Below are 26,329 nucleotides of genomic sequence, written 5' to 3'. Positions count from 1 at the left end.
CTCCGCCCACTCAAAAATCCAGCACGGCCGCTGCACATTAGACTATACTTTCCTTCCCATTACTGAGCACATTTCCTTGCATTTACTCTTTCCTTTAACCATCAGACTTCCTTCGCCCATTTGCGTAGTCATTAGTAATTATCATTACAGTTGAAGGGGAATTTAATTTCGTTTCCATATATGATACAAAACGCATCTACTGCCGACGACAGATAATTTACAATTCAAAAGCCTTCATATCCATTTATTTATATTAATTTCTGCATATGCCGTTAGTTTAGACAGGAGGGGCCAAACTTGGTTTGTTCTCCATTCCGTCGCAACACAGTCTAAAGTTCTTTAAACGTTCTTAATGGTTCAAGGTATGGAACTGCAACTCAGGTAACCGCCATATAATGAGGCAGATCTTCCCCTCTGGAGACTGGTTATGAAAGTAGCCCAGTTTTGCGTTTTTTCGAGTTCAGTTAGACGCTATTTGCTTGGTTCTCTCGGCTTGGATGGCTCCTTGAAATCAAAAGTCTATAGTCTCTCAACCATGTGGTATGCCTTATCGAGTAGAAAGCTTTAATCAAGCCCAGCCCCAGCCCTTAGAAACTGTTTTATATGCGATATATTCACTAGACTTCCATTCCTTTGAGGTGAAACACGCTTGGAGGAATATCTTCTACCTACTACTGTTTAGAATTTTGAAGATTGAAGTTTCCTCTCAATTCTACTACGACCATTAAATAATCGGTTGATCAACATCTATCGGAAATGAGTAAATTATAAAGACTCATCATCGCAACCGCGGTTCCTTGGTGCGGTTTGGAATTCTGAGGTAAGACCTTGTACAATGCTATTCCACAAGTATGTAGTCTATTTGGTTAAAATACCGTTAAGAGATTTAAACTCCGCCTAAGCACAGTTAAAACAAACACAAGCCGGTGGAAGGAGAGAAAGAGGTGCCCCTGTATGTCTCTCCATATTTCTCTATACACGAAATCAACCGAGACGCGTTCCTTTATTAACCAACAGTTGGTATTATCCGCAACTCTTCGTTATAGAAAAAATTGGCGATCCAAAATTCAATAACGTCTGAGATGACAATTTGCCTCATTCCCTGACATCTAATCTACATAATTAGTGCCACACTTGCGTGCTTTCTTCCTTATACTCATGCCTAGGTCCTAATACTATATGTTCTTTTCACGTGTTGTAGGTGATCGAGCTATCACTCAGATTTTCTATTTCGCCTTCTGGACAAATTTCTATCGTAATGCTCGGATCACAACATTAATAGGGTAACTGCTAAGAACTCATAACTGCAACATGAGACACTCAGCGGGAAGTGGCTGAGCGTTTAGAAAATAGTGCATCCATGCGCTAAGCAGGGCAACCGAAATAAAACATTCCAAGATAAAAGTGGCAACAACAAATGACAACAACATTTATATTATATCAACATACAGTTGAACTAATTGTCGACGCGAAGTAAATATGAGCAAGTCAGCGGCAAGGAGCAATGCAATTGCAACATGAGTTTTTATGAATGTTTATGTTTTGTGGCGCACAACAATCGCCATAACCAATGCTTACAACTGGTGCAGCACAAACAACAGCTCTGGAAAATTACATATTTACTCATATGAATGTGTGAGCTTGGATAGCCTCGGAAGATGCTGAGGAATGGGCATAGCAGGCATTTGGCTGAACGGCGTGTGTGTCCACATCGAATTATTGTGAATGAGACTTTGTGAAGGAGTAAGCGAGTGGCTGGCGCATTAGGCGAAGACGCCGAATGCGACGAAGGAATGATTAAAGCCTCGAAGAAACATAACAAAATTAGTTGTTGGCACAAGCTCGGCTCCTCGATCAGGCGCGACTCCAAAGGCTGAGACGAACGGTTCACCAGACGGATGGCTGTTTGGACGGGTTAAATGGAAAGAAGGCTCTAAGCAGTTGGCATATAAATTCGTACCAACGTTAATTTCAAATTTAGAGCTAGGAGAATGACAATAGCAGCAACAACAATGACGACTGGCTTTAACAGAACTGGCAACATAAACACGCAGTCAATATTTACAACAGCAACGGTGGATGTGCAAGGGGTGAGCATTGTGTGTGAGCATACTTGCAGCGAATGCATACTTGGAGCAAGGCGACGTTGCAAGGTAAGTTAGTTGCTGTTGAGTAGATGAAGTAAAAGACGGCCGCAGGGCGCGTGCTAAATTCACAACGGACAATGGTCGGCAGAATGGATTGTTAGAGGCAGAGGGACGTAGAAGTCGGTTAGGCAGCAGGCTACGAGGCAATATGCAATGACAACAACGTAGTGAAGGTGGCACAGAGGCAAATAACGTAACAAAGCAGTCGCACAGCGGCCAGACGTACCGAGAGTGGAAGGCGCTGCTGTAGCAGAGTGCGAATGGGGGAAGATGTTGGAGTGACAACAGATTCGGCCGACTGAATGCTTTGGATGCCGTTCGGGTAGATAGCTAAAGTGACAAACGCTTAACGGTAATTTTTAATGTAGTTACCTTAGTTGGTTTGGTTGTTTTTCTAATGCTTACTATGTTTCTTCTTAATTTGTAGTTGCTGTTATTTGTGAGCCGCTGGCAACACGAAAACGAAATAAAATGCATATTTTTCCATGACCCAGCAAAATAAAACGAAATAAAAAAAAAACAAAGTTATCGAAATTTTTGTTAGAAAGAGGACGTCCAAAGTCGTTAAAGCCAAATATGGAAAGTCTTTGAACACTTAAAATTAGCGATAAGACAAATCTGACACCTACCAAAGTGGTAAAGAGAAAAATTAGTGAAAATCTATTTTCATGTGCATTTTGTGGGCAGCGCGAATTGACGCTTCGGAATAAGCGTACCACTATACCGACGTACGTTGTGAAAGGAACGTACGAACGCCAGCAGAGGAGACACGCGGAAGCGCAGCGCAGACCTACCGCAACAAATCGGCGCACATCAAAAATGCAGCGAAATAAAACAACAATATGCAAGGCGCACTAAATCGCCGGGAAGAAGACAAAGCGCAGGCCAGCCTGCTTACGCCAAAGGCGATGGATGAACGCAACAACAGCTGGACAACAAACCATCGACCGACCTACCGATATGATGTTCAATTGTCCAGGCTCGAAATGTAATGGTAGTGACGTGACGTGGGGTGGCGTAAGGAACAACACAGTCGAGCCAACAACAAGTGGCCGTCGTCAAGTCGTTGCCAACGTAGCAGTGCGAGTACTTGCAGAAGGCACAATTCGACTGCCTAGTTACAGGAAACGTCTGCAGCATGAAACTCTGTGGCTATTGCTGTTGGTAGCGCTGGAAATGAGTCGATTTGACTATGAGTATCGGATAACCTCATTGACTAAACGCATTCGAGGAACATCAAATGTGAATTAGTGCAACTACAAGCGGCATACGGGCCACAAACGATGGTACGCGGGGAAGCGGACACCGAGAGACCGAGGAAACCAAAAGGTAGTATTGAAACGGATAGACAGATCCAGAAGACGGACAGTAAGCTCAATGTTCTGCATACATAATAATTCGGAGGAAGCATAATTTAAACTTATTCTGCCCATATACACACAAATGAACACCAACGTACCTGCTAGGGCAGCGATTGTCTGAGGGATGAGTCAGTGCCGAATGGGTAGAGTTAGGCGCTTAAACGTAAATCTGTGGCTCACAAGTCGAACGGATGGTGGGCAGAAGTAGTGGCAACATTTAGTAGCCAGTAAATTGAACCACAGACATTCAACTAGACAGAGTATAGTTCAATGGCTTCGATATTTGGATAATGCATTTGAGGACGTGGCCAACAATATTTATTTAAAATAAGTAAACGTGCATTTGAAGGATACCTGAAGTCAAACAGACATAAAGGCTGTGGGTATGCAGTTACGTCAATCTGAAAGGTAAAGCAACTGTTGTTGGAGTTCGTAAACGTCGTACCGTTACAAGTGCTAAGATGTGTATTTGTGGAATGGATATTTAGTATATGTCTACTGCATTAGCACGAAAAGTGTCCAAGAAGGCAGTATTTGGTTTGCTCCATTTGCTGATAGCATCGATGACATTGAGTGACATATCAATTGAAGGGCAGCTCTCTTTAGACAAAACGTAGTATTTCGCTGTTTGGGTCGATACGCTACGAGTTTAGAGCAAAACTTAAGTTTTTGATTGAAACAAATGTATATTTGGCGCAAACTAGCCTTATGTAGAGTATAATGGCCGCTAAATGATATATATATATACTAGCGTACCCTCGCCCGCTTCGCTAGACGATAAATTCAATGATTTGCTGAAAGAGAATAAAATTAATACGAAACAAAGCAAATTCTTTGATACAATTTCATTCGAACTTTATTGTAACACATTTTGGTAGACAACGTTTTTTGTTTTTTCATCTTTCGCGTGAATAATGACGATGGTTTGCCAATTCGTGAGCAAGATACATACAATTGTCCATGAGAAAAAATTGGGTGTTCTAAATTAATACCGCACATTTGTAGAGACTGTCCTTGCGCCTTATTAATTCTCATAGCGAAGGCAAGGCGAATAGGGAACTGCAAACGTTTGAAATCGAATGGTAAATCCGCCGGAATCAGTGGAATTCAGGGTATCAAAATGTCTTCTCCTTTGTACTTCCCTTTCAAAATTGTTGCTTCGATAACGTTACCCATTAGCTTCTTCACAGCGAGTCTGGTACCGTTGCAAAGTCGGGGCACATTACTATTGCGCAGCATAATAATCGGTGCTCCAATTTTTAATCGTAAATTATGAGGTGGTAAGCCTGGCAAATCGAGTGAGTTTAAGAATTCAGTTGGATAATTTACGACCTCATCTTGATCAGTAATAGTGTCCATTGACTTGTACGCAACTATGTCACCAGGTATTTGATCTAAAATAGCTGAATTTATATCATTGACGTCCTTATTTTTCCCAGCTAAAATTGCTCTTTCGCTGAGTCAATCATGGTTTTTGTAATGTTAAACTATGTTTGGAAATACACTCTGTATCAATGCCTCTTTAGACTGTGCAAAAGTGCAGAAATTGTTAGGCAATGTTATCATTCCTGTTGTTTTTGAAAAAAGGTTTATTTTTTTTTGGTTAAAAAGTGTTTTTTGAAGTTTTGAAAAACACTTCGCTCTAACAAATTTCTTCTTAGTTAATTGCTGAAAATTAAATATTTTGGAAAAACTATTATATTTCTTTTTAATTTAACGTTTTTTAGAAAATTTTGTTCTTGAAAAAATTTCATACTTTTGTAAAAGTTTAAATTGATTTGTTAAAAAAGATTTTTTTCGCTTTGAAAAACACCCCCTCGAAAAAATGTATTCTCTATTAATAGTGGAATATGAAATGCTTTGAAAACACCTTTAAATTTTGTTTGGTTTTCAGAAAATTTTGTTTTGAAAAAATTTCATACCCTTGAAAAAGTTTTATTTTATTTTATTTTTTTTTAATTTTTGAAATTTTTTTTTTGTAATTTTAGAAAAACACCTCTTCGAAGAAATTTCTTTTATCTTTTTGAGGAAAATGTGGTTTTGAAAAAATTTCATGCTTTCGAAATTTTTTTATTTTACTTTATTTCTTCAAAATTTTTGAAATCAATTTGTTTTATAATTTTCGAAAAACACCCCTTTGAAAAAATTTTTTCTATGTGTCATAGTGATATTCCATTAACTTTTAGGATTATAGTCAAATACTTACAAATATCTACGCTTTCACAAATAGCAGCAATAAACAAATTTCCTTAAAACCAAAAAATTTACTTTTTTTCTAAAAAAATTCTAAACAAACAACGTAATAAATTTAGAATTTTGTGTTCACGAAACAGTATTGTTTTTATTGTATTAACTGAAAACCAAAATGTTGCAAAAAATCAAAACAAAACTAAATTATTTTTTTGTGTTCATTTGGTCCATATGTTCCATAAAAAGTTGATATGGTAAATAATATGCAGGGTCTGATACACGCAAATTTCCATTGACCATTATAGTGACAAAATTATCGATCACCAATTCCAACAGGATTTCAAAATCAGAGTTGGAATGAGTTGTTGTGTGGTGTACTTCTGAAAAAATGAGAAATAAACAAAATAAATCTAAAAATTCGAATTCTAACTTTATCTTGTGTATGTTCTTATCACCTTTGAATTTTTCCCATGAAGCACCATTCATTTTAAATTTTCCAAGAATTTTTTTTATCATTTCGCGTTTCTTTCCTTTTTCATTCGATTCCAACATTTGTTCATAGCCGAAAACATCGTTTGCAAACGCATTCATTTCCATATAGAATTGGTCAAAGAAAGCATTGCTCAATTGAATTGAAACATTATTTTCATAAATACTTAGGACCTTAACTAATGCACCTTGGTACATACCTAACGCAGATATTCATCGCGACCTTGACATCGATACTATTGATGAAACAATACAAAGCGCTAGCAGAAGACACATAAATAGACTATTAACGCATACAAATCCTATGATGAGAAGACTACCAAATAAAGAAAAATCTACCCAAAGTCGGCTTAACCGTCAAACACCAACAGATGTTGCAAAATCCTTGTAATCAATTGTCAACTAATCGTAAATGTCATTGTTTGTTAACCACTTGTTTTTAAATAATATGTATATATTTCTTCTAAATGAGCTTGGGGGCATTGGCCCTTCAATATCACTCTCATTCCATCTTTTTATAAATCAAATTACTTATTGTCTAACGACAGGTGTAATATTTTATGGAAGAAATAAAAAAAAAAAAAATTTTTTCATTCGAATCATTTGAAATTTCTGTATACAATAACGAAAAATTCAAAAAAAGTTGAACACATAAAATGAATGTCGATTCGAAACTTACTTTAATCTAAGAATCGAGCAAGTTTTGTTTTGTACAATATTTTGATTTTTTCTTTTTTTTATATGAAGAAAATATTTAAAAGAAATTTTTTTTGCTAAAAACCTTCCCCTAGTGGATCCCTATAATATGAAAAAAGAACGAATAAAATTGGCCTCGTATCGGCCCAAAAAAATGCGTACAAACGAACATCATTTCATTTTTATATATATAGATATATATATTATATAATTGGCACGTACACCCTTTTTGGGAGTTTGGCTGAACTCCTCCTCCTATTTGTGGTGTGCGTCTTGATGTCGTTCCACAAATGGAGGGACCAACAGTTTCAAGCCGACTCCGAACGTCAGATTTTTTAAGAGGAGCTTTTTCATGGCAGAAATACACTCGGAGGTTTGCCATTGCCTGCCGAGGGGCGACCGCTATTAGAAAAAACTTTTTCTTAATTTTGATGTTTCACCGAGATTCGAACCAACGTTCTGTCTGTGAATTCCGAATGGTAGTCACGCACCAACCCATTCGGCTACGGCGGCCGCTAAATGATACCAAAAATAAAAGTAGACAAGGCAACAACTAATCAAACTGGATAGCCACAAGTTTTTTCTTTGGTGTATCTTCAATATATCTTCGCCTCGAAATATCTTTTGCAATCGCAAAACTTGTCGGCTCGGGTTGATGTGGGCAGAGAGGGACGCGCCCTTATTCATAACGGAAATATTTACAATGTTTCAGCGTTTTAACCCTTTGAGGGTATTAGGGAGTTCTTCAAGTAAAAAAGTCGTTTTTTTAATTCTTTAATCGTTGTGCGTAGTCGCCATTTTCAATTTTTTTACAAATTGCCAGTTTAAAGAAGCCTTTGCGCAGTTGAGTTATTTTTTTTATCTTTTTGAGACACACATGTGTGCAATATATTCGCGTAAGGTGTATGCGAGCCCATAAATTTTGATCCCAATTTCACTAGCAGTCACCGCTAAATGCACCTCATAAAACACACCCCTCAAAAACAAATACAAATATACCCAAATATTAAAATCTGATTTTTTTGCGCTATATTGTAAACATATAATCCCTTTTTGCCCAAAGAAAAGAACTTAAAGCCCATTAATTTTTGCATTGCGTATCCAAAGGAAATCAATACTTTTTTATTTTGCCGCTGTGCATTAGCGTATTTTTCGATCGCAAATTGATTATATTCGAATATCTCTTATTTTCTAATTGTTTCAAAAGAGAAAAGCATACACATCCATTCATACATAAATATGTCCATCCTCATATAGAATGTCCGCACATGTGTGAGAAAAGTGCATTTGTCATTTTGGCTCTGACAACACTACCCTGGCTGCCACGCGACCCTAAAAGGCTAGCCTTAGCAATTTTTTTAGCATCAATTTGCAACCCTTCGTTCATGGCAATCATATATTTTTTCATGTGATTAGTGTGGCAGCGATACGGTGATGGGCACAACAACAAGTCATTAATTACAAAAAAAAAAACAAAGGGGTGGAATAAGCACATATGAGGTTTAAAAAATAGTGGTTGAAAATTTATGCGACATAATTAAAAACTTAAAAACTGTGCGAAAAGTCAGTGTGGCAGTCAGTATTTGAATTCGTTAAAATTTTCATTTATATATTTAAATTTTGAAAAAATAAAATCTTTACAAAGCATTGTAAATAAATTTTGAAACATTTTGAAAATTTATAAATTTGATTATGAAACTTCACATTTTAGTTTATTCTATTTCCGCGCGCCAAATGAATGTGACGCCCCATCTACGGCACCAGCAGTGTGCTATTAAAACATCACAGAGAGAGAGAAAGATAGAGAGGGTGAGGCAGCTGTTCAAAGCAAAGCGCGCTCACAGTGCTGAGGCTCCACAAGCGCCACTGTCAACTGCGGCACATTCCAACAAACACATGCGTTTGTCACATTAAAAGTTTGGAAAACGCTCATGTCTCCGGTTTGCTAACAGCTCTAATTAATCTTGTTTCTTTTATTTCTCTCACTCTCTCTTACAGCATCAGATTTTCGTCAAGCTCAACTCGCGCACAAACTATTTCCCCACTTGAATTCTTGCAGCAAAGTTGGAGCTATGGCAACAACAATGCTGGGAGCTTATAATGAGCGCCTTGCACAAACTCATACACGATATACGAATGTTGCCACTCAGCACAACTGCCTTAATTAATTACGTCATTATTTGTTCGCCTTTTTACTGTTGCTGCGCTCTCTCACGCATTCGCTCTCAGCCAAGGCACAGCTGTTAGCCATTAGTGAGCGCGTCGACGTTAGCAGCGGCGAAGGTGGGTGGTTGGATAGTCTACTGTTAGCTGTCAGTTTGGCTTCTGTCTCTTCCACCATCGCCCTCGTCACCTTTTAACAGGCGCGCGCAATTCATTCGCCTGCGTTGATTTTGTTTTCCTTCGCTTCGTTTTGGTTTTGTCTTACCTCTTGCAGTATGCTCTTGCATGCACGCATGTAGCGACGTTCGTTTGGTGGGCATTTGCACTCGGTTGTGTTCGTTTTATTGCCGCTAGCAGTAAGCAGCGCAGCAGCTTTGCCACCGCGAACGAAACAGCAGCAACAACATTGGCGGTGACTTCGTTTTCGTGTTGTTCGTTTTTGTTGGCATAGTTCGTTCATCACTTCGGTTCGCTGCTCGTTTCTTAACTACTGTCATATTAATGTGGTTGCTTTTAATTGTTGTTGTTGTTGTTGTTGTCCAGTTTTTCGGTTCGTGTTGCTGTTGCTGGTGCTTACTCAAATGTTGATTGCATGTGTGCGCGCTGATTTTAAGTGTTGTTGTCGTTGCTGTTGCTGGCATTTCTTTTGGGGGGTCTTCGGCAGCGACACAGCGACGCAGCAGCGCAGGCCGGCTGATAGGCAGCAAGCCAGCCAACAGGCAGCAGGAAGGCATAGTTGGCAGCGCTGCTCAGTCTTTTAACGGCGCTCTGCCTATTAGTATGGTTCGCACGGATGATTTTTGAATTCTACATTTGAACTGTGAATACATTTGGAACTCGCATTTGAGCCGATTACCATCGAAGAGAAGCGGCGAGCTTAAAATTAAATGGATAATTATATAAGTAGTATAATTAAAGACTTTATTTAAAAATTGAGTTTGTGTGTGAATAAACTGTGAACAGTGCAACTTAGAGCCGCTGCAAGAAGATCTACTGTGACATGGTGTATTAGTGTGGGAGTGTGCGTGCGTGTGACAATTAACTGTAATCAATTCATTATATTACTTTTGGGGTTGTCAAATGGAAATTTGTGTACTGTTATGTATTGCGGCTTGCATATTGACTGGCACCGTTAACTGATATTCGCGCACACTTAAGAAATCGTGCATTTAATATTAATAACTCTACAACAACATTAACAATTAAGTAGCCACTTATCGCCAACTTTTGCTACCAATTTGAACTAACAACAATCATACAACCAAAAAGCGTGCAAGCCAACTGAAAAGAAAAAACGACAACAACAGTAATATTCACTACATATTTCTCCATTGGGATCATTGCAATCGTTGTGATTAATTGCATGTGGCAGTTGAAAGTGATTGATAAATTGCAGCAATGCGATAGCCGTGTTGCTGTTGCTACCTTGCATTGCCACTATACACCTAGTTTCGCTGCTTGAGCCGTGTCGCCGAGGCGCACAGGTAGGCAGCAGCAATGCACTTCGCCAAAACAAAAACCAGCAAAAAAATTTGAGACAAAGAAATTAATAAATGCAATGTGTGCGCGTGCAGCAAATAAAGATAATAAAAACAACGAAATTTTAAAAGTAAAAAACAACAACAAAATGAAAACAGCAACACTCAGTGCACCAACGCAATTTTCGAAGCTGTGAAAGTGACCGCATTTTAATGAGACAAGCGGCGATGCAGTCGGAATGGTGAATTTAGAAGGATACAAAATTTGCAAAAAATTATGCAGAGTGAAAAGTTTCAAAATCAATCTGACGGTGCTGTGTTTGTATGTATTTGTATATCCAAATAAAAATATTTAAAATCAAAGCGTTTAGAAAATATAAAATGAAACAAACAATTTAAATAATGTTTGCAGTGAATGGCAAATGGAGGCATTGCTTTGCTTATGAAATAAACATGTAAATTGATTTAAAAAAATTAATCGAATTTGGTTCAATTTGATATTTGATTAATAACTGCATTTTCAGACTCTAGATCATTAATAATTCTCTACAAAATAGTCCAAAATTGTCAACAAATTACTAATTTAACTACAATTTGAGTTTAAAACTACATCGTCTAAAAATTCTACCAACCCAGCATTGGACCCTCATTGCGCAGTTGAGAATATTTGGCTGAGGTAAGTTGCTTCCGATCCAAATATTTTATAACAAAAACTTATAACTAAATAAATCCATACAATTCGATTGGCTGGCACAGTTGTTATTCGCAAGGTTGAACCATGGGAAAATTATTTAAAACAATAATTTTCGAAAAAATTTCAATTCATCAAATTCAATTTAAATTTGATACTTAAGAAGATATTACACAATTTTGGAAAGCCCACTTATTTTTGTATAGTAATAAGCAAAAAAAGTTATTTAAGTTCACTTCCCAAGTGCAGCTGTCACTCAAAAGATTGGGTAAGTAGGGATTTATGAAGAAAACTAAAAGAAAATAAAAATGTTCGAAAAATCTAAATTTCACGATTTTTTAATTCAGAAGCTGATCCATATATTTGACACGTTACAATTTATCCGGCGGAAACCATTAAAAATTTTTCAAATAAAAAATAGTCAAAACTGTTAAATGGGAACAAAATTAGTCCGTGCAACATGATTTTTTCTTTACTTCTCCATTTTTTTTAAACAGCAATGAGTTTACAGTAGATAAAAAATACAAACAGTTCAAAACACAAAACAGAAAAATAATATAAAGAACACTGCTCAGATGCAATTTTATCTGGAAAATTCTCTTGCATGCAAATAAAAATTCACACAAATCACATAAAAGAAAAACTGCAAAAATAATAATTTATGATAACTTTATTTTTGTTGTACAAAATTATTAAACCCAGCATCGGAAGTGAGTTAAATCCGCCCAAGCTGCGTCCTCATGACGTACGCCACGTTTTTGGCGCTGGGCGAAAAAAGGCAGGAGCTCGTTAGGCGCCAATATCTAAAAATGTTTAGCCACAAAAGAAATTCTTGAGCTGAATAAAAAGATGGTTCGCCAATTAATTATAGAAATAGGATAGTAAAGTTTCCTCGCCGGTAAAAAAACGCGTTCGATGCATCAAAATATTATAAATACGATTATTTCTCAGTTTATAGGCGAATGAGGAACTTTCTAATGCCTTTGCTCATTTCGCCGTTAGTAGCTTTATGACACCTTTTTTCAAACCCAGTGAATTATTAGTGATATAAAATGGTATTAATGTGTGCACGTAACGGTTGTCGTTAACAAACTCTTGATAAATATTGGCATACACACACCTCTATAGTCAGCTATGTCTGTCTAATTTTCTAATAGCGGTCGCCCCTCGGCAGGCAATGGCAAACCTCCGAGTGTATTTCTGCCATGAAAATGCTCCTCATAAAAATATTGCCCTTCGGAGTCGGCTTGAAACTGTAGGTCCCTCCATTTGTGGAACAATATCAAGACACACATCACAAATAGGAGGAGGAGCTCAGCCAAACACCCAAAAAGGGTGTACGCGCCAATTATATATATATATACAGGGTGAACGATATGAAGTGTTACCTATTTAAAACAGCATAACTTTTTTGTGTGAAATTAGTTTTTATTGATTTCAAAGACAAAATTGTTCAAAATGATTACAATTTTAATATATACAATACATATTAACTTTAGCTCGATATGCCTTGACTATAGCCTTCAAATGGTCAAAAAATGAGTTGCATGCTGCACGAATCGTATAATCGCTATTTTCAGCGCATCCATACTGGCATATTTTTTAGTCCTCACCTTGCTCTCCAAAATGGACCAGATGGAATAGTCCATCGGATTTGCGTCTGGCGAATTCGAAACCCATTGTGTGGAACATGATGTTTTAACCATTCTTGGTTCACACGAGCTTTATGAGACGGTGCCGAGTCCTGTTGGAACGTCCATGGTCTACGACCGAAATGTTTGCGTGTCCACGGCTCTAAAGCAGCTTCTAGAACATTTTCCCGATAATGAGTCGCATTCACTTTGACACCAGGCTCGATAAAAACGATTGGAGAGCGTCCATCAGCGGTCACTGCGGCCCAACCCATTACTTGCGATGGGAAATTGCTGAGAGTTGCCCAACTAGGAAATTTTTTTCATCAGAAAACGCAATGTTAGAAAATTCGCCACGCTCGTGCAAGCGCAACAACTCCTTTCCTCTTTCGCACCGAACTTGTTTTTGCTGGGATGAAAGATCGTGTACTTTTTGGAACTTGTAAGCCTTGGCCGTGAGCTAATTTTTCAATATGCGTCGAATGCTGTCTTGCGATATTTTCAGTTCTTTGGCAATTTTTCTTCCACTTCGACGTGGATTTCGTTCAAGTCGAGCCTTCACTTTCCGAACCATTTCTGGCGTTGTTGCGGTTTTTTTGGTCCACCTCCATAACGTTTTGCAATGCTACCAGTATCATTGTAACGTTTTATAGTGCGATACACAAACATTTTATTCACTTTGAGGTGACTGAGCTCACGAACACTGGCTGGTTGTGATTTTCCAACCAAATATAACGCAATCACACTATTACGTTTGAATTCCATCACAGAAAAAAAAATTCAACAAAACTGAGACGCAAATGCTTTTCATGGCTAATAACCATATATTGAACTGTCATTAGAACAATTTTGACGTTGATGTCATGAGCTGTTTTACAGATACAAACAGTGTGAAGTTGGTAACACTTCATATCGTTCACCCTGTATATGCCTGTCTAACTGTCCTTCCGTTTGGCTAAATCAGCTGAGCGACACTGGCTACATGCAATAAGTAATCCTTGGCCGAAGGTAGGTTGCTTTTGAAAATGAGGTGCTAACCACCCCTACCTTCCATTTAACTGTATTTTTTATAAGAGAAGTGAAATGCGATATTACAATAATTAGTAAGTAAATTTGCTTAAATTTTATGTAAGGAATGACATCAGATAATTAAACAACGTCAATTTTTCAGTGAATTCGTACTGTTATTGTATATCTATGCAACTTCTTTATCAAATTTACCATTTTTTACAGACATTTCATTTGACTTTTTCATTAGTGACCAGCACCGTTTTACTACCACTATCTCGTGTGATGATGATGTTTTTTTTTTTTGTTTCCATGTCAGATCCATTTAGTGAGGTCCAAGTATAGCAGCAAATCCTTTATCTCGATGTCTGAGATCTCCTTAATTTGCTGTAGGAAAGGCTTACCGAAGGATCGGAGTCGTGCCCTGGCTAGTCCCGGACATACCCTGTACCCGCCCGATTTTTTTCAATATAGAAGAAAAATTTTAGCAAACCCCAAATGAAATATCAACGATGCGTTTAGGCATTTGAAACCTGCACTTTTTTAGAATAAAATTCAATGGGCTACAACTGCATACCCCGAAAAATTAATTCGTTTTGATGAAGTTTTGAACAAGTTTGGAAATTTTTGCACAAAGCTTAAAACTTTGCATTTTATGATTTTTGTTGTCGTATAAACCATATTTTTATAAAAGAAAATAATGGTGTGTTCATAATTCTGTTACTCGATCAAAAAGCTCCCAGAACAACCGCCAGGTGCCTCCCTGAGTCAACTGATTCGAGTTGTATTTTTGTTCTTATTAGGTTACCACATTTGTGTACAACACTCCTACCAGAATTTTACCTCCATTGCTCGACACTTGTAAAAGTTACACCGTCTCGAATAAATCGGCCTCTATGCGCGATTCCATTTTTGTTCGATTTAAAGAATGCATTTGAATTTGTATTAAATTGTGCATTAAAAATTGATACAATGGAGCGAAAATCTTAAAAAAGAAAACAGCTGTTTCTGAGTGGCATAAATAAACGATCGAATAACGAACGTATTAGCAGGCCATCGACATCGAAAGCTGATGAAAACATCAATAAAGTGAAAGAATAGCTGACCAATAACCGCAAATTTGGTATCAGATGGAGCTGACAGAGAAAGAACAGTGCTTATGGACGCCTTCAGGACATTGCAGTTAATTATTTGGCTTTGTGTCTAGACACAATGCTGCCATTATCCGTGAATTTTTGACCAAGAACGAGAGGAATACAACCCAATATCCATCGAGTTCACCTGATATGGCTCCCTGCGGCTTTTTCTGTTCGATCGAGTCAAGAAACCAGTACAGGAAACGCGTTTTAACAGTCAAAAGGAAGTAATAGAAAATCGCAGACGGCTCTGACGGCACACTGCCATAAGAGTGTTGCAGTTGATGAGAAGTACTTTGAAAGCGATAATATCATTTTTGTGGAATAAACTTGTGTTATGAATTTTTCGAAATATTCCGGGAACTTTTAGATCAGGGTGGTATGTGAGAAGGAATCGTGGGTGCGAATTAATAGTGTTTATCACAAGTACAGCCAAATTTGGATTTCCGATCGTGTTGCTGTGTGCGCGGCGAATAAATGAAGATATATTAATGAAGCTGAGTAAGCGTATAACCCTTAGCATGAAGAAAGTTGTGTGTACGATTATAAATAAAATTTAGAGAAAGCGCGTGCGCCCATTACCTTCGAGTTGATGAAGAAATACCGTGATTGAAAATATGTATTGGACCGCTAGAGTTAAATACAAAAAAGTATTGTATTATTTTCGTCAAGTTTCCTCACACAGCTTACCTTTTACCGCAAAAAGGACTCCATGAAGGTCTGCGTGTTGAACTTAAGATTTGCGTATTTGTTATGTGCAGATAAAAAAGAATATGGAGTTTTTTAAACAACGCCATAACATTAAATTAACTAAAACTTCATAATTTGAATATAATTCTTGAACACAGATTCAGAGTACAATAATCGACTTAAAAAAATATTCTTAGCTCATTCTCACAATTTCTGCGCTACTTTTAATTCATAAAGTATTGAAGTAGAGGCGATTAGCAATGCCCCACCCTAAAATAATATGGTAAAGCGCTAATGTTTTTATATACCGTTAATTTGATGCAAATCACACATTTTTTCTGAATATTAAATTAAGAAAATGAATGAAAAAATTATAATTAATTTTAATTGCCGTGAAACACTTTTGTGTTTGTGTATTTGCCTTGAGTCAATGAACAGAAAATTTAATACTAATTCATACCAAATCTGTAGTTAATTAAAAACTATGTATGTGTGTGTGTCTGTTTAGCGCTATTCGCACATGATATAAATGTTGTGCAATAAAAATGCAACTCGCATGCAAACTAAGCTAGTAGTGACAAATACAACTACAACTATAACAACAACTAGATATTTGTGTAGTTTTTAAAGTTGAAGGACAACCGGTGTCAGCTTTGGCAGAGTCTATTGACTTTTCACTAAGTAGCACTTTTGCTGCTATTATTGTATTGTAAACTTACATTAGCAGCGATTGTTAGGCGTAATTAAGTTATAATAAAAAATTAGCAAAAAAGAAAAAAAACATTTTTTAATTTCCATTTAATTTTAATTACTGTCGCTGTATTGTTTTTCGCAAGTAAATTACTTAATATGCATTTTTACGTATGTGTGTGTGTGCGTGTGTGTGTATTCACATGCGCTTAGTTTCAATAAACAGAATGCATTTTGAATAACGCATAAGTTAATCATTCTATTAATTACAATTAATGCAACTAATTATTCTAATAACAAGTGGATATTAGCAGGCAGCAAAAAATTCAAAAGCAACAATAACACAAAAAACAAAAACAAAAATAAAACAGTTGCATTAAAATGGTAATAAAGTTGTTGCTAGAAGTTTCTTGTAGTTAGCAATAATTGAACGCAAGTGGAATTTGCACGTAGTCCCTTTGAGATATTAAGGGAAATGAGCTTATGATTGACAATCGGAGAAGGCAAAGAAAAAAACAACAACAAAAAGTGGAAATTATATGGTTTACGTTTGTGTGTGTGTAATTGCACTGGGGTATAATTAGAAGTCAGTAAAAGCGGTTTTAGATTTTTAAGCCGCTTTCGATGAATGAAAGTAGGCTCGTGTGAATTTTAATTTTAGTTTTTATTATTTTTCTGTTGGTATTTGTTCAATTAATGCAGTCGCTAACTTTATTATTCTCATACTCGTAAGTTAATGAGCAGCTGATTACTAATCTATCAAGTTCCTCTTTATTTTTCTCTAATTTTTTGGAACGTGTTACTTTATTAGGTTGCTGCAAAATTAAGAAAACTTACAGGGAATGCAATATTTAATGCACAATCGGCTTATTAAATTTTTTTTTTTTGACAACTCAAAAGCCATCTCACAGGATTTCCCCCTTCTTTGATAATTGAATAAAAATAAAAAAGGAGAAAATATTAATTGTCCTCTACTGGACAGAATAAGTGACTGCGAGGAATATTCCGCCAAAACATGGCTTTAGAGATGAAGAAAATGTATGCGCACACTCTAGAGTTATCTTAAATAATATTGGCAATAAATGTGAAGCATTCATCTGTTGTCTGGCGATCGCCGTAGATAATGGGTTGGTGCGTGTCTACCACTCGGGAGTGCGTAAGTTCGAATCTCCGTGCATGAACATCAAATAATAGACAATTTTTTTCTTTAGCGATTCTTTTTATTCCACCAATTATATATAATATATAATTATTATAAAGACACCACATAATGAAAAGTTTTGACTACTTACATGTTTTTAATTTCAATAATTTTTTTATAAATATATAGTTGATTCTGTGGTTCATTCAAGTGTCAAGCTTTGTTAAAGATTTATAAAAATTCGCACATTTGTTGAAACTTCTAAATTAAAAAAAAAATGGGTAAACAGTTTTTAACAGATTCAATTTTAATGCAAGTTTGAAGTCGCTCAAAATTTTTATTAAATTTTAATATTTTTGTCAATAGAATATTTTGCATTAAAAAAAAATATCATGTCCGTGTTTTATGGAAAAAATGCGTAAAGCCTTCAAGCGCTCTGTAGCTGTGGCTATTGCCTCTACTTTTATAATATAATAGATAAAATGTTGGTACAGAAATATCTTAATGCAGATTTAATTCTCATATTTTAGAACTCCACTTTGAAACAAAAAAGAGTAATATTGGTGTGATTTTTGAAATTAGTTTTTAAATAAATACCATTTCACGTAACTATGGGATCTGCATCTATTTTCAAAGTAAATTCAGAATTTTTGAAACAATTCGAAATGGAGCAAAAACTTTTAAAACAATAAAAGTTCAACCAGAGTTCAACCAATTTCATTGAAAAAACAAACTAAAAGCATAAAAACTTTATTTATAAGTGAATTTTTCTGCTAATAGAACCAAAGTATTCAAACTTTGCTACTTTGAAACAAATCTGCACCTTTGAAGGCTTTCCACACTAAGTTACGGTGCTTGAAGTCTCAAAGAGGCCGATAATTTTTATTATTGCCACGAACAATGAATGCAATGTGAACCGGCGTTTGGAATTTAATTTAATGCGACTGTAATTAAAAGTCTCGTCATTATATATATATGTATATATGTATATATATGTAATATTTAAATTATTTTTGTTTTTCATTGGAAAGAGTAAATCATTCTATTAAGCATGGGTTTCAATCGAATGGCTTCCACGGCGATACAGTACCCCATTTGCCCAACCAAATTTTTCCGTACATTTTGGGAAATTTGGTAATTCGTAAATGACTATAAAACTGGTGAGCGTTAATAGATAGGTGGATGGAAAATGAATTATTTTATTGAAATTAGATATAGCGCGTGTTTTTTAAAAGCTTCAGAGCTTAAAATGATAATATTATACAATAAAAAAATATTGTTGGAATGATTTTTTTTTTTTTATTTCAATCTGGTGGATAATTGCATGGCATTTATTTCTTGAATGTGATATCCGGAATATACCCGCCGTGGCTGCTTTATATGGTCCATTTGAGCGGTCTAATTTTTGACTACCTTTTCCATTAAATCTTCCCGTATGGGGTCAATGGTGGCTTGAAGATTGCAATAAATCGATTGTTAAGCGCGCTGTGTGGCAACCTGCATCGTCTTGTTCAAATCAAATATCGCCCATGTTTAACTGATTAATTTTTAGAAACAAAAATTTAGTTACCATGGCTAGATAGCGATTGAAAAGTATCTAAATGGTGAACAGATTGGAGGTACTTTTGCCAATAGGGTTTTGACAGATCAGGCGTGGCTAGTGTCAAACTAAGTGCAAACTCGTAATTTTTTAGTATTCGTTGACATTTCATCAAGGAAAGACTTACGGCCAACAACGTTTACAAATCATACAATTGCGTTACGAAAATCGATGCTCTGTGAAAAGTGTTCATCGTGCGCTCAGGCCAACCAATGGTGCTCAGCGATGAGGTCCATGTTTGGCTTAATAGCTATACGTCAATAAGCTAAATTGCCATGTTTAGGCTAAAGAGCAATCCGAAGCCATCCACTGAAAACAACCGTTTGGTGCGGTCTACATATGAGCTGGAGAAATCAGCGGCTCATATTTCTTCAAAGACGAGGCTAGCGCCAATATAGCAGTGATTGGCAAACGCTATTGCGCCATGACAAACCACTTTTTGATACCGCATATTGAAGCAAGTGATCTCCACAACATTGGGTTAAAACAACACGGCACTGCTTGCCATACAACCCGTGAAACAATGGATTTACTGCGTCGTCGTTTTTGTAAGAAATTTGTCTCTCGTCTCGCACCAGTCGATTGAGCACTAAGATCGTGTGACATCGCACATTTGGACTTTAATTTGTGGGTGTACGTAAACTCTAAATGTTTTGTGGATAAACCAGCTTCGATTGAGGCATTGAAAGCCGACAGTACTAAAATTATTCACGAGATACCGACCGGAATCCTCCAGCGAGTAATTAAAACTTGGTGTTGTTTTACCAACATTTGAAAGGGATTAACTTAAAAAAAATAAATATCATGAATGGGTCTACACAAAAATAATAAAGACTGCCCAATCAATATGAATTTCCGTTGTTTTATTTCAATGTAAAGTCCGATACCTCCGACTTGATCACCCTTTGTAATGTAGGGTGCCTCACAACAAAAAAAAAATGCGGGTTTTGTTTGATAACTACAACATTTTTAATATTCTAAGCCGTTTTGATTGTATGAGCAGAACCGAGTTGAAAATATCTCTAAAAATCTACTTTTTTATAACTTTATTTATGAAAAATGTTTTCCAAAAAATTATCTTAGATAATAAAAGAGTTTAAGGGCTTTAAAGATGTGCATACAAATGCTTAAAAGTTTTGTCAACAAACTCAAAATAATAAGATTTTTGGAAGTGCATTCAAGTCGGTCCAACTCACGCAAATCTTTTTTGAAACTTTGATGGCAGCGCGGTATAAATTGTTTTTGTATGGAAGATTGTAGCATGTGCACTTGTACAGCAATTGCGCAAGGCTCACTTATTTAGTCAAAGGTCTCCATTACGAATTGTAGGTTTAATTGAAAATCGCAAATTAATATTTAATGACCGGCGATTTTTTTCTTTTTAATTCCACAAGTAATTAATCAAATCAATTCATATGCATATCACATGTTTTTCCTAAACAAATCCACATAATTTTAATGATTACCAACCAATTGACTGCACAGCCGAGGGCGACCTCACAAAGCTTACATCATTCCCACACAAGCAAATACAACTGCAAACATTTTAATAATATGAACAATAATGCAACACATTTAACAATAGAGCTGCAAGTAAAAAGTAAAAATAAAAAATAAAAAATTAGATGAAAAAGTGACAACAATAATGACAGTTAACAACAGCATCTATAACAACAGGCTGCTAGAAATGAAACTAAGTGCATTTGTAGCTGACAACAATGCGAATGAAAACGATAATCATAACATCATTAGTGCAAAAAAAATAATAGTAATAAAGCAGTAAACACAGGCCGCAAATGATCACATCAGCGACGTCAGCAACAGCAACAACTACGGCTATAGATCATTGCAAGTGAAATGACAGCAGCAACGCGTCACATTGCAATGAGCGACAGATTACGTTGGGGTGAGATGAGGGGTGATGGGTTGAAGAAGGTGGATATCTGGTTGAGTGCCTCAGATTATGAAACATTTTAATCCAAATGATCCCGGTAACAGCAGCAGCAATAAAAAAACGCAAGTGATCAGCGCTAATCACATGTAAACCATGCTGCAAAAAACGAGGTTTCATATGAGCCCTGTAGGAAAATAAATTGATCAATAACAGGAGGACGTGATTTAAGTTTGAATTCATTAGTTTTTGCTTTCTTTTTAGCTTCTCTATTTTTTTTCCTGACTCATAATGCTCCCATAGGAATACGGTTAAAGCAGCTGTCAGCTGTCATAGGTAGGTATTTTTATTCTTTATAGAAACCTTTTCATCGCGGAAAACTCTCGCGTCAACAATGTTTTGAAATTACTAAAATTTGCTTTGGACATCAATACGTTAAACTCATAGAAAGGTATGGTATTGTCGAATCATGAACAACAATATTTTGTTTCAAAACACTTAGGCAAAATTTGGTTTTAACAGCATGCATCTAGAGGCCATATAGTACGCGAACCAAATGGTTTGTTCAAAGCGAAGCTTAATGAAAACTGGCCTGCTAGAATGTGACTTAGCATCACTCGATGTTTTTCTGCGAGGATATGTTCATACCCCATTGGTATGGACTGATGTCGAAAAAGCCGTTAAAAATTGGACTGATAGATTGAAATTCATCAGCACAGCTAAATGTGGGTATACGCCCAAAATCATATATAATATATTACAGTAGTGCTACACAATGAACTTCCACATAAAAATAATTACATGAATTAAATTAATCATTTTGTATTTCTGTTTTATTATTTAAAGTGCTAATTCCTTATACTAGCAGTTAACGAATTATGCACGCTTCAGCTTCTAGCAAGGGCAAGTGTTTGCCATAACCAATTGTTTCAATAGTTTAGGGGTAGTGCTTGAATCGGTAAAACGGCGGCCCTTTGAGATGCGTTTGAGTTGAGCTTCTACCAGTAATAAAGTGGCATGCATTTTTATGCCTTCTCTGAAAGTTTCACAGTTTTTTATAAGAAAATGTTTCCAATGCCAAAGTTCGCTCGAAGGTTTCCCATATCCTTTGGGAGGGCAGTCGTTGTAAGAGAAAATTTCATTTTATTTATTTATTGTCTTAAAAATCTAATTTAAAGAACTATTAAGAAATATTTTTTATATCTCCAGTGAATTTTGAAGCCAAGTACTATGGACGGTAAGCCTCCTTCAAGCATATTCTTCTATATTGGCAACCTCATTTAATCCTCCATCAACTAAGAAAATTCCAGTTTTTACACAAAAACCAATAAAAAACTCAAAGTCAGAGAGATGGCACTACTGACGCGTATCAAGGTTATGTTTAGTTGGAAATAAACGCATCAACTTTCAGCCATCTCACGCCTCAGCTGTTGTGGTCGCATAATTCATAGATATAGGGTTCCAACTCTTTCACATCCCCTCTATTATCCAAACTTGGCTCCCTCGAACTACTATTTGTTCCACAATTTTAAGAAATGGCTGGCGGGTAGAATATTTTATTGAAACGCGGATGTGAATGAAAGAACTAATGGCTGTTTTTCAGACTTGAACAAATCCTATTAATCGAAAGGTATCTACAAACTATAATAGCCTAAAAGTGTATAAGCCTTGTATAAGCCTAAAAGTGAGACGATGTCGAAAAATAATAAAGGTTTCCCAAGTAATTAAGAAGCTTTTATTTTTGCACGGAAATTTCGCACGATCAGTATGATAAATTATTCAGAAATAGTTTTAAAGTATAATATTATTTATTATATTTTCAAAGAAAGGCAGTGCAAACAACTTTTATAAATAAATCTTATTTTAGTATTCTTCCGACTGTTGAAAATCTAGTCATTACCCTACTGGTTACCAAAAGTGCATTGGTTTTGCACTCGAAATTTTTCCTCTATTTGAAGTTTTCTCTGCGGGGTGATAGGTCTGTATACACACAACCACATATATAATACTTATATATGTATATATTTACAAGTATGAGTACCCCTTTAGGTATATGATTACCTCGAAAAAATGGCAATTGTAAGCACTTAACCCCATGGCACAATTTATTTTGGTGTTTGGGCATCATTAGCATTGGGGAGGCAAAAATTATATTTCAGCAAAAACAACACAACACAAACAGCAACTAACTTAATAGCACCCTATAAATGTACACTACATATAATACACGCATACATGTGTACGTGTGCAAAGCTTTGCGTTAACTGTCGTATCAACGCATCAGCAGCCACACCGACGCTAAATCGCACGGTGTTGTTCATTCCACCTGGGCTGAACGACTAAGCTGGGCTCTAAGCAACCGTGGGGGTCGGCAGGTTGCGGATAGCCGGAAGGCCTGTAGTAGCAGGTTAGTTGCGAAATAAGTTTAAACGAATAAGCAATCCCCGACAATGAGCGGCCAGAAGCGGAGGAGGCGGCTAAATGACAGCCCATCCGATGAGGCTTCCGGTGACAGAAAAAAAAAAAAAAAAAAAAAAAAATCCAGGCGCGGCGGTTTCCATAGTGGACGGCTTCCTGGTCAGCGTCTGTTCACCATGTTAGGTGCGGCTGCTAACTGACCGGTATATGCCGTGGCGCACTGGGAGTCTCTCATCACTTCAAGAACCATCTCTGTTGTTGAAGTGAGGGGAGTGATGTGAGCTTGCTCTGCCGAGGTGTTAGCTGCGGGGTGTATCAGTGACCAGCCCCTTCGGGCCCTAGTCAGGGAGTGTGTATTGGACGCAGAGGTAGTAGTATGCGTTGCCCCGGGTGAGCTCCGGTCCGTCCGTGTTTTCCGGGACCGGTAAAGCGAAGAACAGGCCTCAGGGAACTGGGGTAGGGGCACCGTCCCCAAGGGTATACCCGTTCCTGTTTATTTCGGCCCGCCCCCCTACACACGATGCGCTGGTAAACAAAAAAGAATGGAAAAATATATGAGAAATACAAATAACAACAGCAGTAACATTTATGGTGCCATTATGGGCAGCGGAAATGAAAGCCTAGAAGAGGCTAACAGAAAGGTACCAGGTGCAAGTGGATCGAGTGATCTACTAGTGGACCTTACTGAGGAGTACAAGACCCCCAAGGGCCGTATAACAACGGGGGCTGATCCCTTTAAGCGTGCACCAAAGCTGGGACGGAGCCCTATAAAGACGCTCAGTGTAGAAAGGCCTGAGAGAGCAAAATCGTCGCCACCTGCGCTGCAAGAAAGCAATGAGAAAGCAGCACAATCGAGTAATGACACCTTAACGCTTCTTGGTGATACGATTGGGAAGTTGACAGAAGCAATGCGTCTACCGCAACGCTCGATCAACAACCATATAAGGGAACTCCTCGAAAAGATCACTAAGCTGCACTCGAGAGCTCAGGAAGAAGCGAAAAACAAGGAAGCCAAGCGAAACATTCTTGGAAGTGTAACGACTGAAGGAACACCGAAAAGACCACGCGACGATAAGCAGCCGGGTAGAAAAACGCCACCCAAAAAAAGCAAGACTGCACACGAAGAAGAACGCAAAGTGTCAGCAAGTGCAGACAAAAAAGCCAGAGGAGAGAGTAATGCCAAGAGGACAAACGGGGATATGGAAAAAGGCTGGATGAGTGTCAAGCGCAAACCAGCCAAGAAGAAAGTGACAAATAAACCACCCCCGAGGCCGGATGCGATTGTCATTGCGCGTGCCGGAACAATGACATACAGTGACATTCTCAGGGCGGTTAAAAAAGATGATGCCTTGCAGGAACTCGGCGAAAACGTTATGCGTATAAGAAAGACGGCCAAAGGCGAAATCCTGCTTCAATTGAAAAAAGAGCAGATGGCCAATACAGGAGTCTACCAGAAGAAGATTGGTAAGGTGCTAGGTGACCAGGCGCAAATCAAGGTCCTAACCCACGAGATGTTGGTGGAGATCCGTGATTTAGATGAAATCACAACCAAAGAGGACATAGGTGAGGCAATACGAACGCAAGTTAAGGAGCTTAACCTATTTAGTGCAAACGCAATAAAAAGCGTTAGAGCGGCGTATGCAGGCACGCAAACAGCAGTGATAAGCCTACCAGCACTGGACGCAAGGCGACTGCTTGAGAAACAAAAACTCAAAATCGGCTGGACGGTATGCCGAATAAGAGAAAAGCCTGACTTGAGGAGGTGCTACAGATGCCTGGAGTATGGGCACCTAGCGAGGGCGTGTACAAACGAAGACGACAGAAGCCAGAACTGTCTCAAATGTGGAGAAAAGGGTCACCAAGCAAAAGTATGCGAAAAAAAGCCCTTCTGCGGAGCTTGTAAAAGGAATGGAAGAGAAGATACAAGCCATCAGATTGGAAGCAGAAAATGTCCCCTGTATCAAGCGGCGTATATTAAAACCAAAAAATGAGGATTGAGCAGATCAATCTAAACCATTGCGAGGCTGCACAAGAGCTCTTAAAACAAAGGGTATACGAAAATAAGGTGGACGTTGTGCTAGTCAGCGACCAGCATAAAAACCTAAACGTCGGAACGTGGGTCTCGGACAGAAAAAGTAAAGCTGCTATCTGGGCCTGTGGAGGAAATACCCTGCAGGACAAACCGCACACCCACAGTGATTACTATACCCGAGCAAAAATACGTGGCATCTATTTCTACAGTTGCTACGCGCCACCGAAACTGACGCAAGTAGAGTTCGAAAACCTGCTGGATGAACTTGTGCAAAACGCTCGCGGCACCACACCAAACGTGATTGCGGGTGATTTCAATGCGTGGGCCTTGGAATGGGGTAGCAGATACACCAATAAAAGGGGAGATGCCTTGATTAAGGCATTCTCACTGCTTGATGTGGTTCTGCTAAACACTGGGGGAAAAAACACCTTCGAAGTGAATGGTCGTGCATCAATAATCGACATCACTTACGCCAGCAGGACTCTAGTACGATCAGCAAGCTGGCAAGTGAGTGACTTTTACACAGGCAGTGACCACCTCGCCATTAAGGTGGACTTTTCGCATGGAAAAGAAACCGCACAGAGAAAACAGAATAAGGGTTGGAGGGTGGAGACGCTTGATGAAGAAATGTTCCAAATCATGCTAGAAAAGACCCCACCTAGCACCAACGATGTGGAACTTCAGGCGGAGCTGCTAGTAAAACATGTTAGCAGAGCGTGCGATGCCGCTATGTGCAGGAAAAGACAGAGCGCTCCCAGAAAGCCTGTATACTGGTGGAACGAGGAGATCAGCACCCTAAGAAGCGAATGCAAAAAAGCAAGGCGCCTTTCCCAAAGGAGTTATGGGCTGGCAGAACACTACAGGCTCCGCGAGAACT

At 37.7% G+C, this 26,329-nt stretch overlaps 2 protein-coding genes across 3 annotated transcripts in view; one reads left to right on the top strand and one right to left on the bottom strand.

The window, feature by feature from the left end:
• Positions 1–8,613: 8,613 nt before the first annotated feature.
• LOC129244657 (uncharacterized) overlaps positions 8,614–26,329 on the bottom strand; it is a 67,649-nt gene continuing 49,933 nt past the window's right edge. For both annotated transcript variants that reach the window (XM_054882409.1, XM_054882410.1), the window contains exon 2: positions 8,614–9,922. In XM_054882409.1, the coding sequence (XP_054738384.1) occupies positions 9,397–9,780 (384 nt within the window). In that variant the 5' untranslated portion in view covers positions 9,781–9,922 and the 3' untranslated portion in view covers positions 8,614–9,396. The remainder of the gene's footprint in view (positions 9,923–26,329) is intronic.
• The window catches only part of LOC129244407 (mucin-5AC-like), a 96,822-nt gene continuing 80,322 nt past the window's right edge, over positions 9,830–26,329 (top strand). Inside the window, exon 1 of the mRNA XM_054882027.1 lies at positions 9,830–11,200. The gene's annotated coding sequence lies outside the window, so the exon portion shown is untranslated. The remainder of the gene's footprint in view (positions 11,201–26,329) is intronic.

This window comes from Anastrepha obliqua, chromosome 4 (assembly GCF_027943255.1).
Source record: "Anastrepha obliqua isolate idAnaObli1 chromosome 4, idAnaObli1_1.0, whole genome shotgun sequence".
Lineage (NCBI taxonomy): Eukaryota > Metazoa > Arthropoda > Insecta > Diptera > Tephritidae > Anastrepha > Anastrepha obliqua.
The sequence above is the reverse complement of the archived record's forward strand: the minus strand, read 5'-3'. Positions and strand labels throughout refer to the sequence as shown.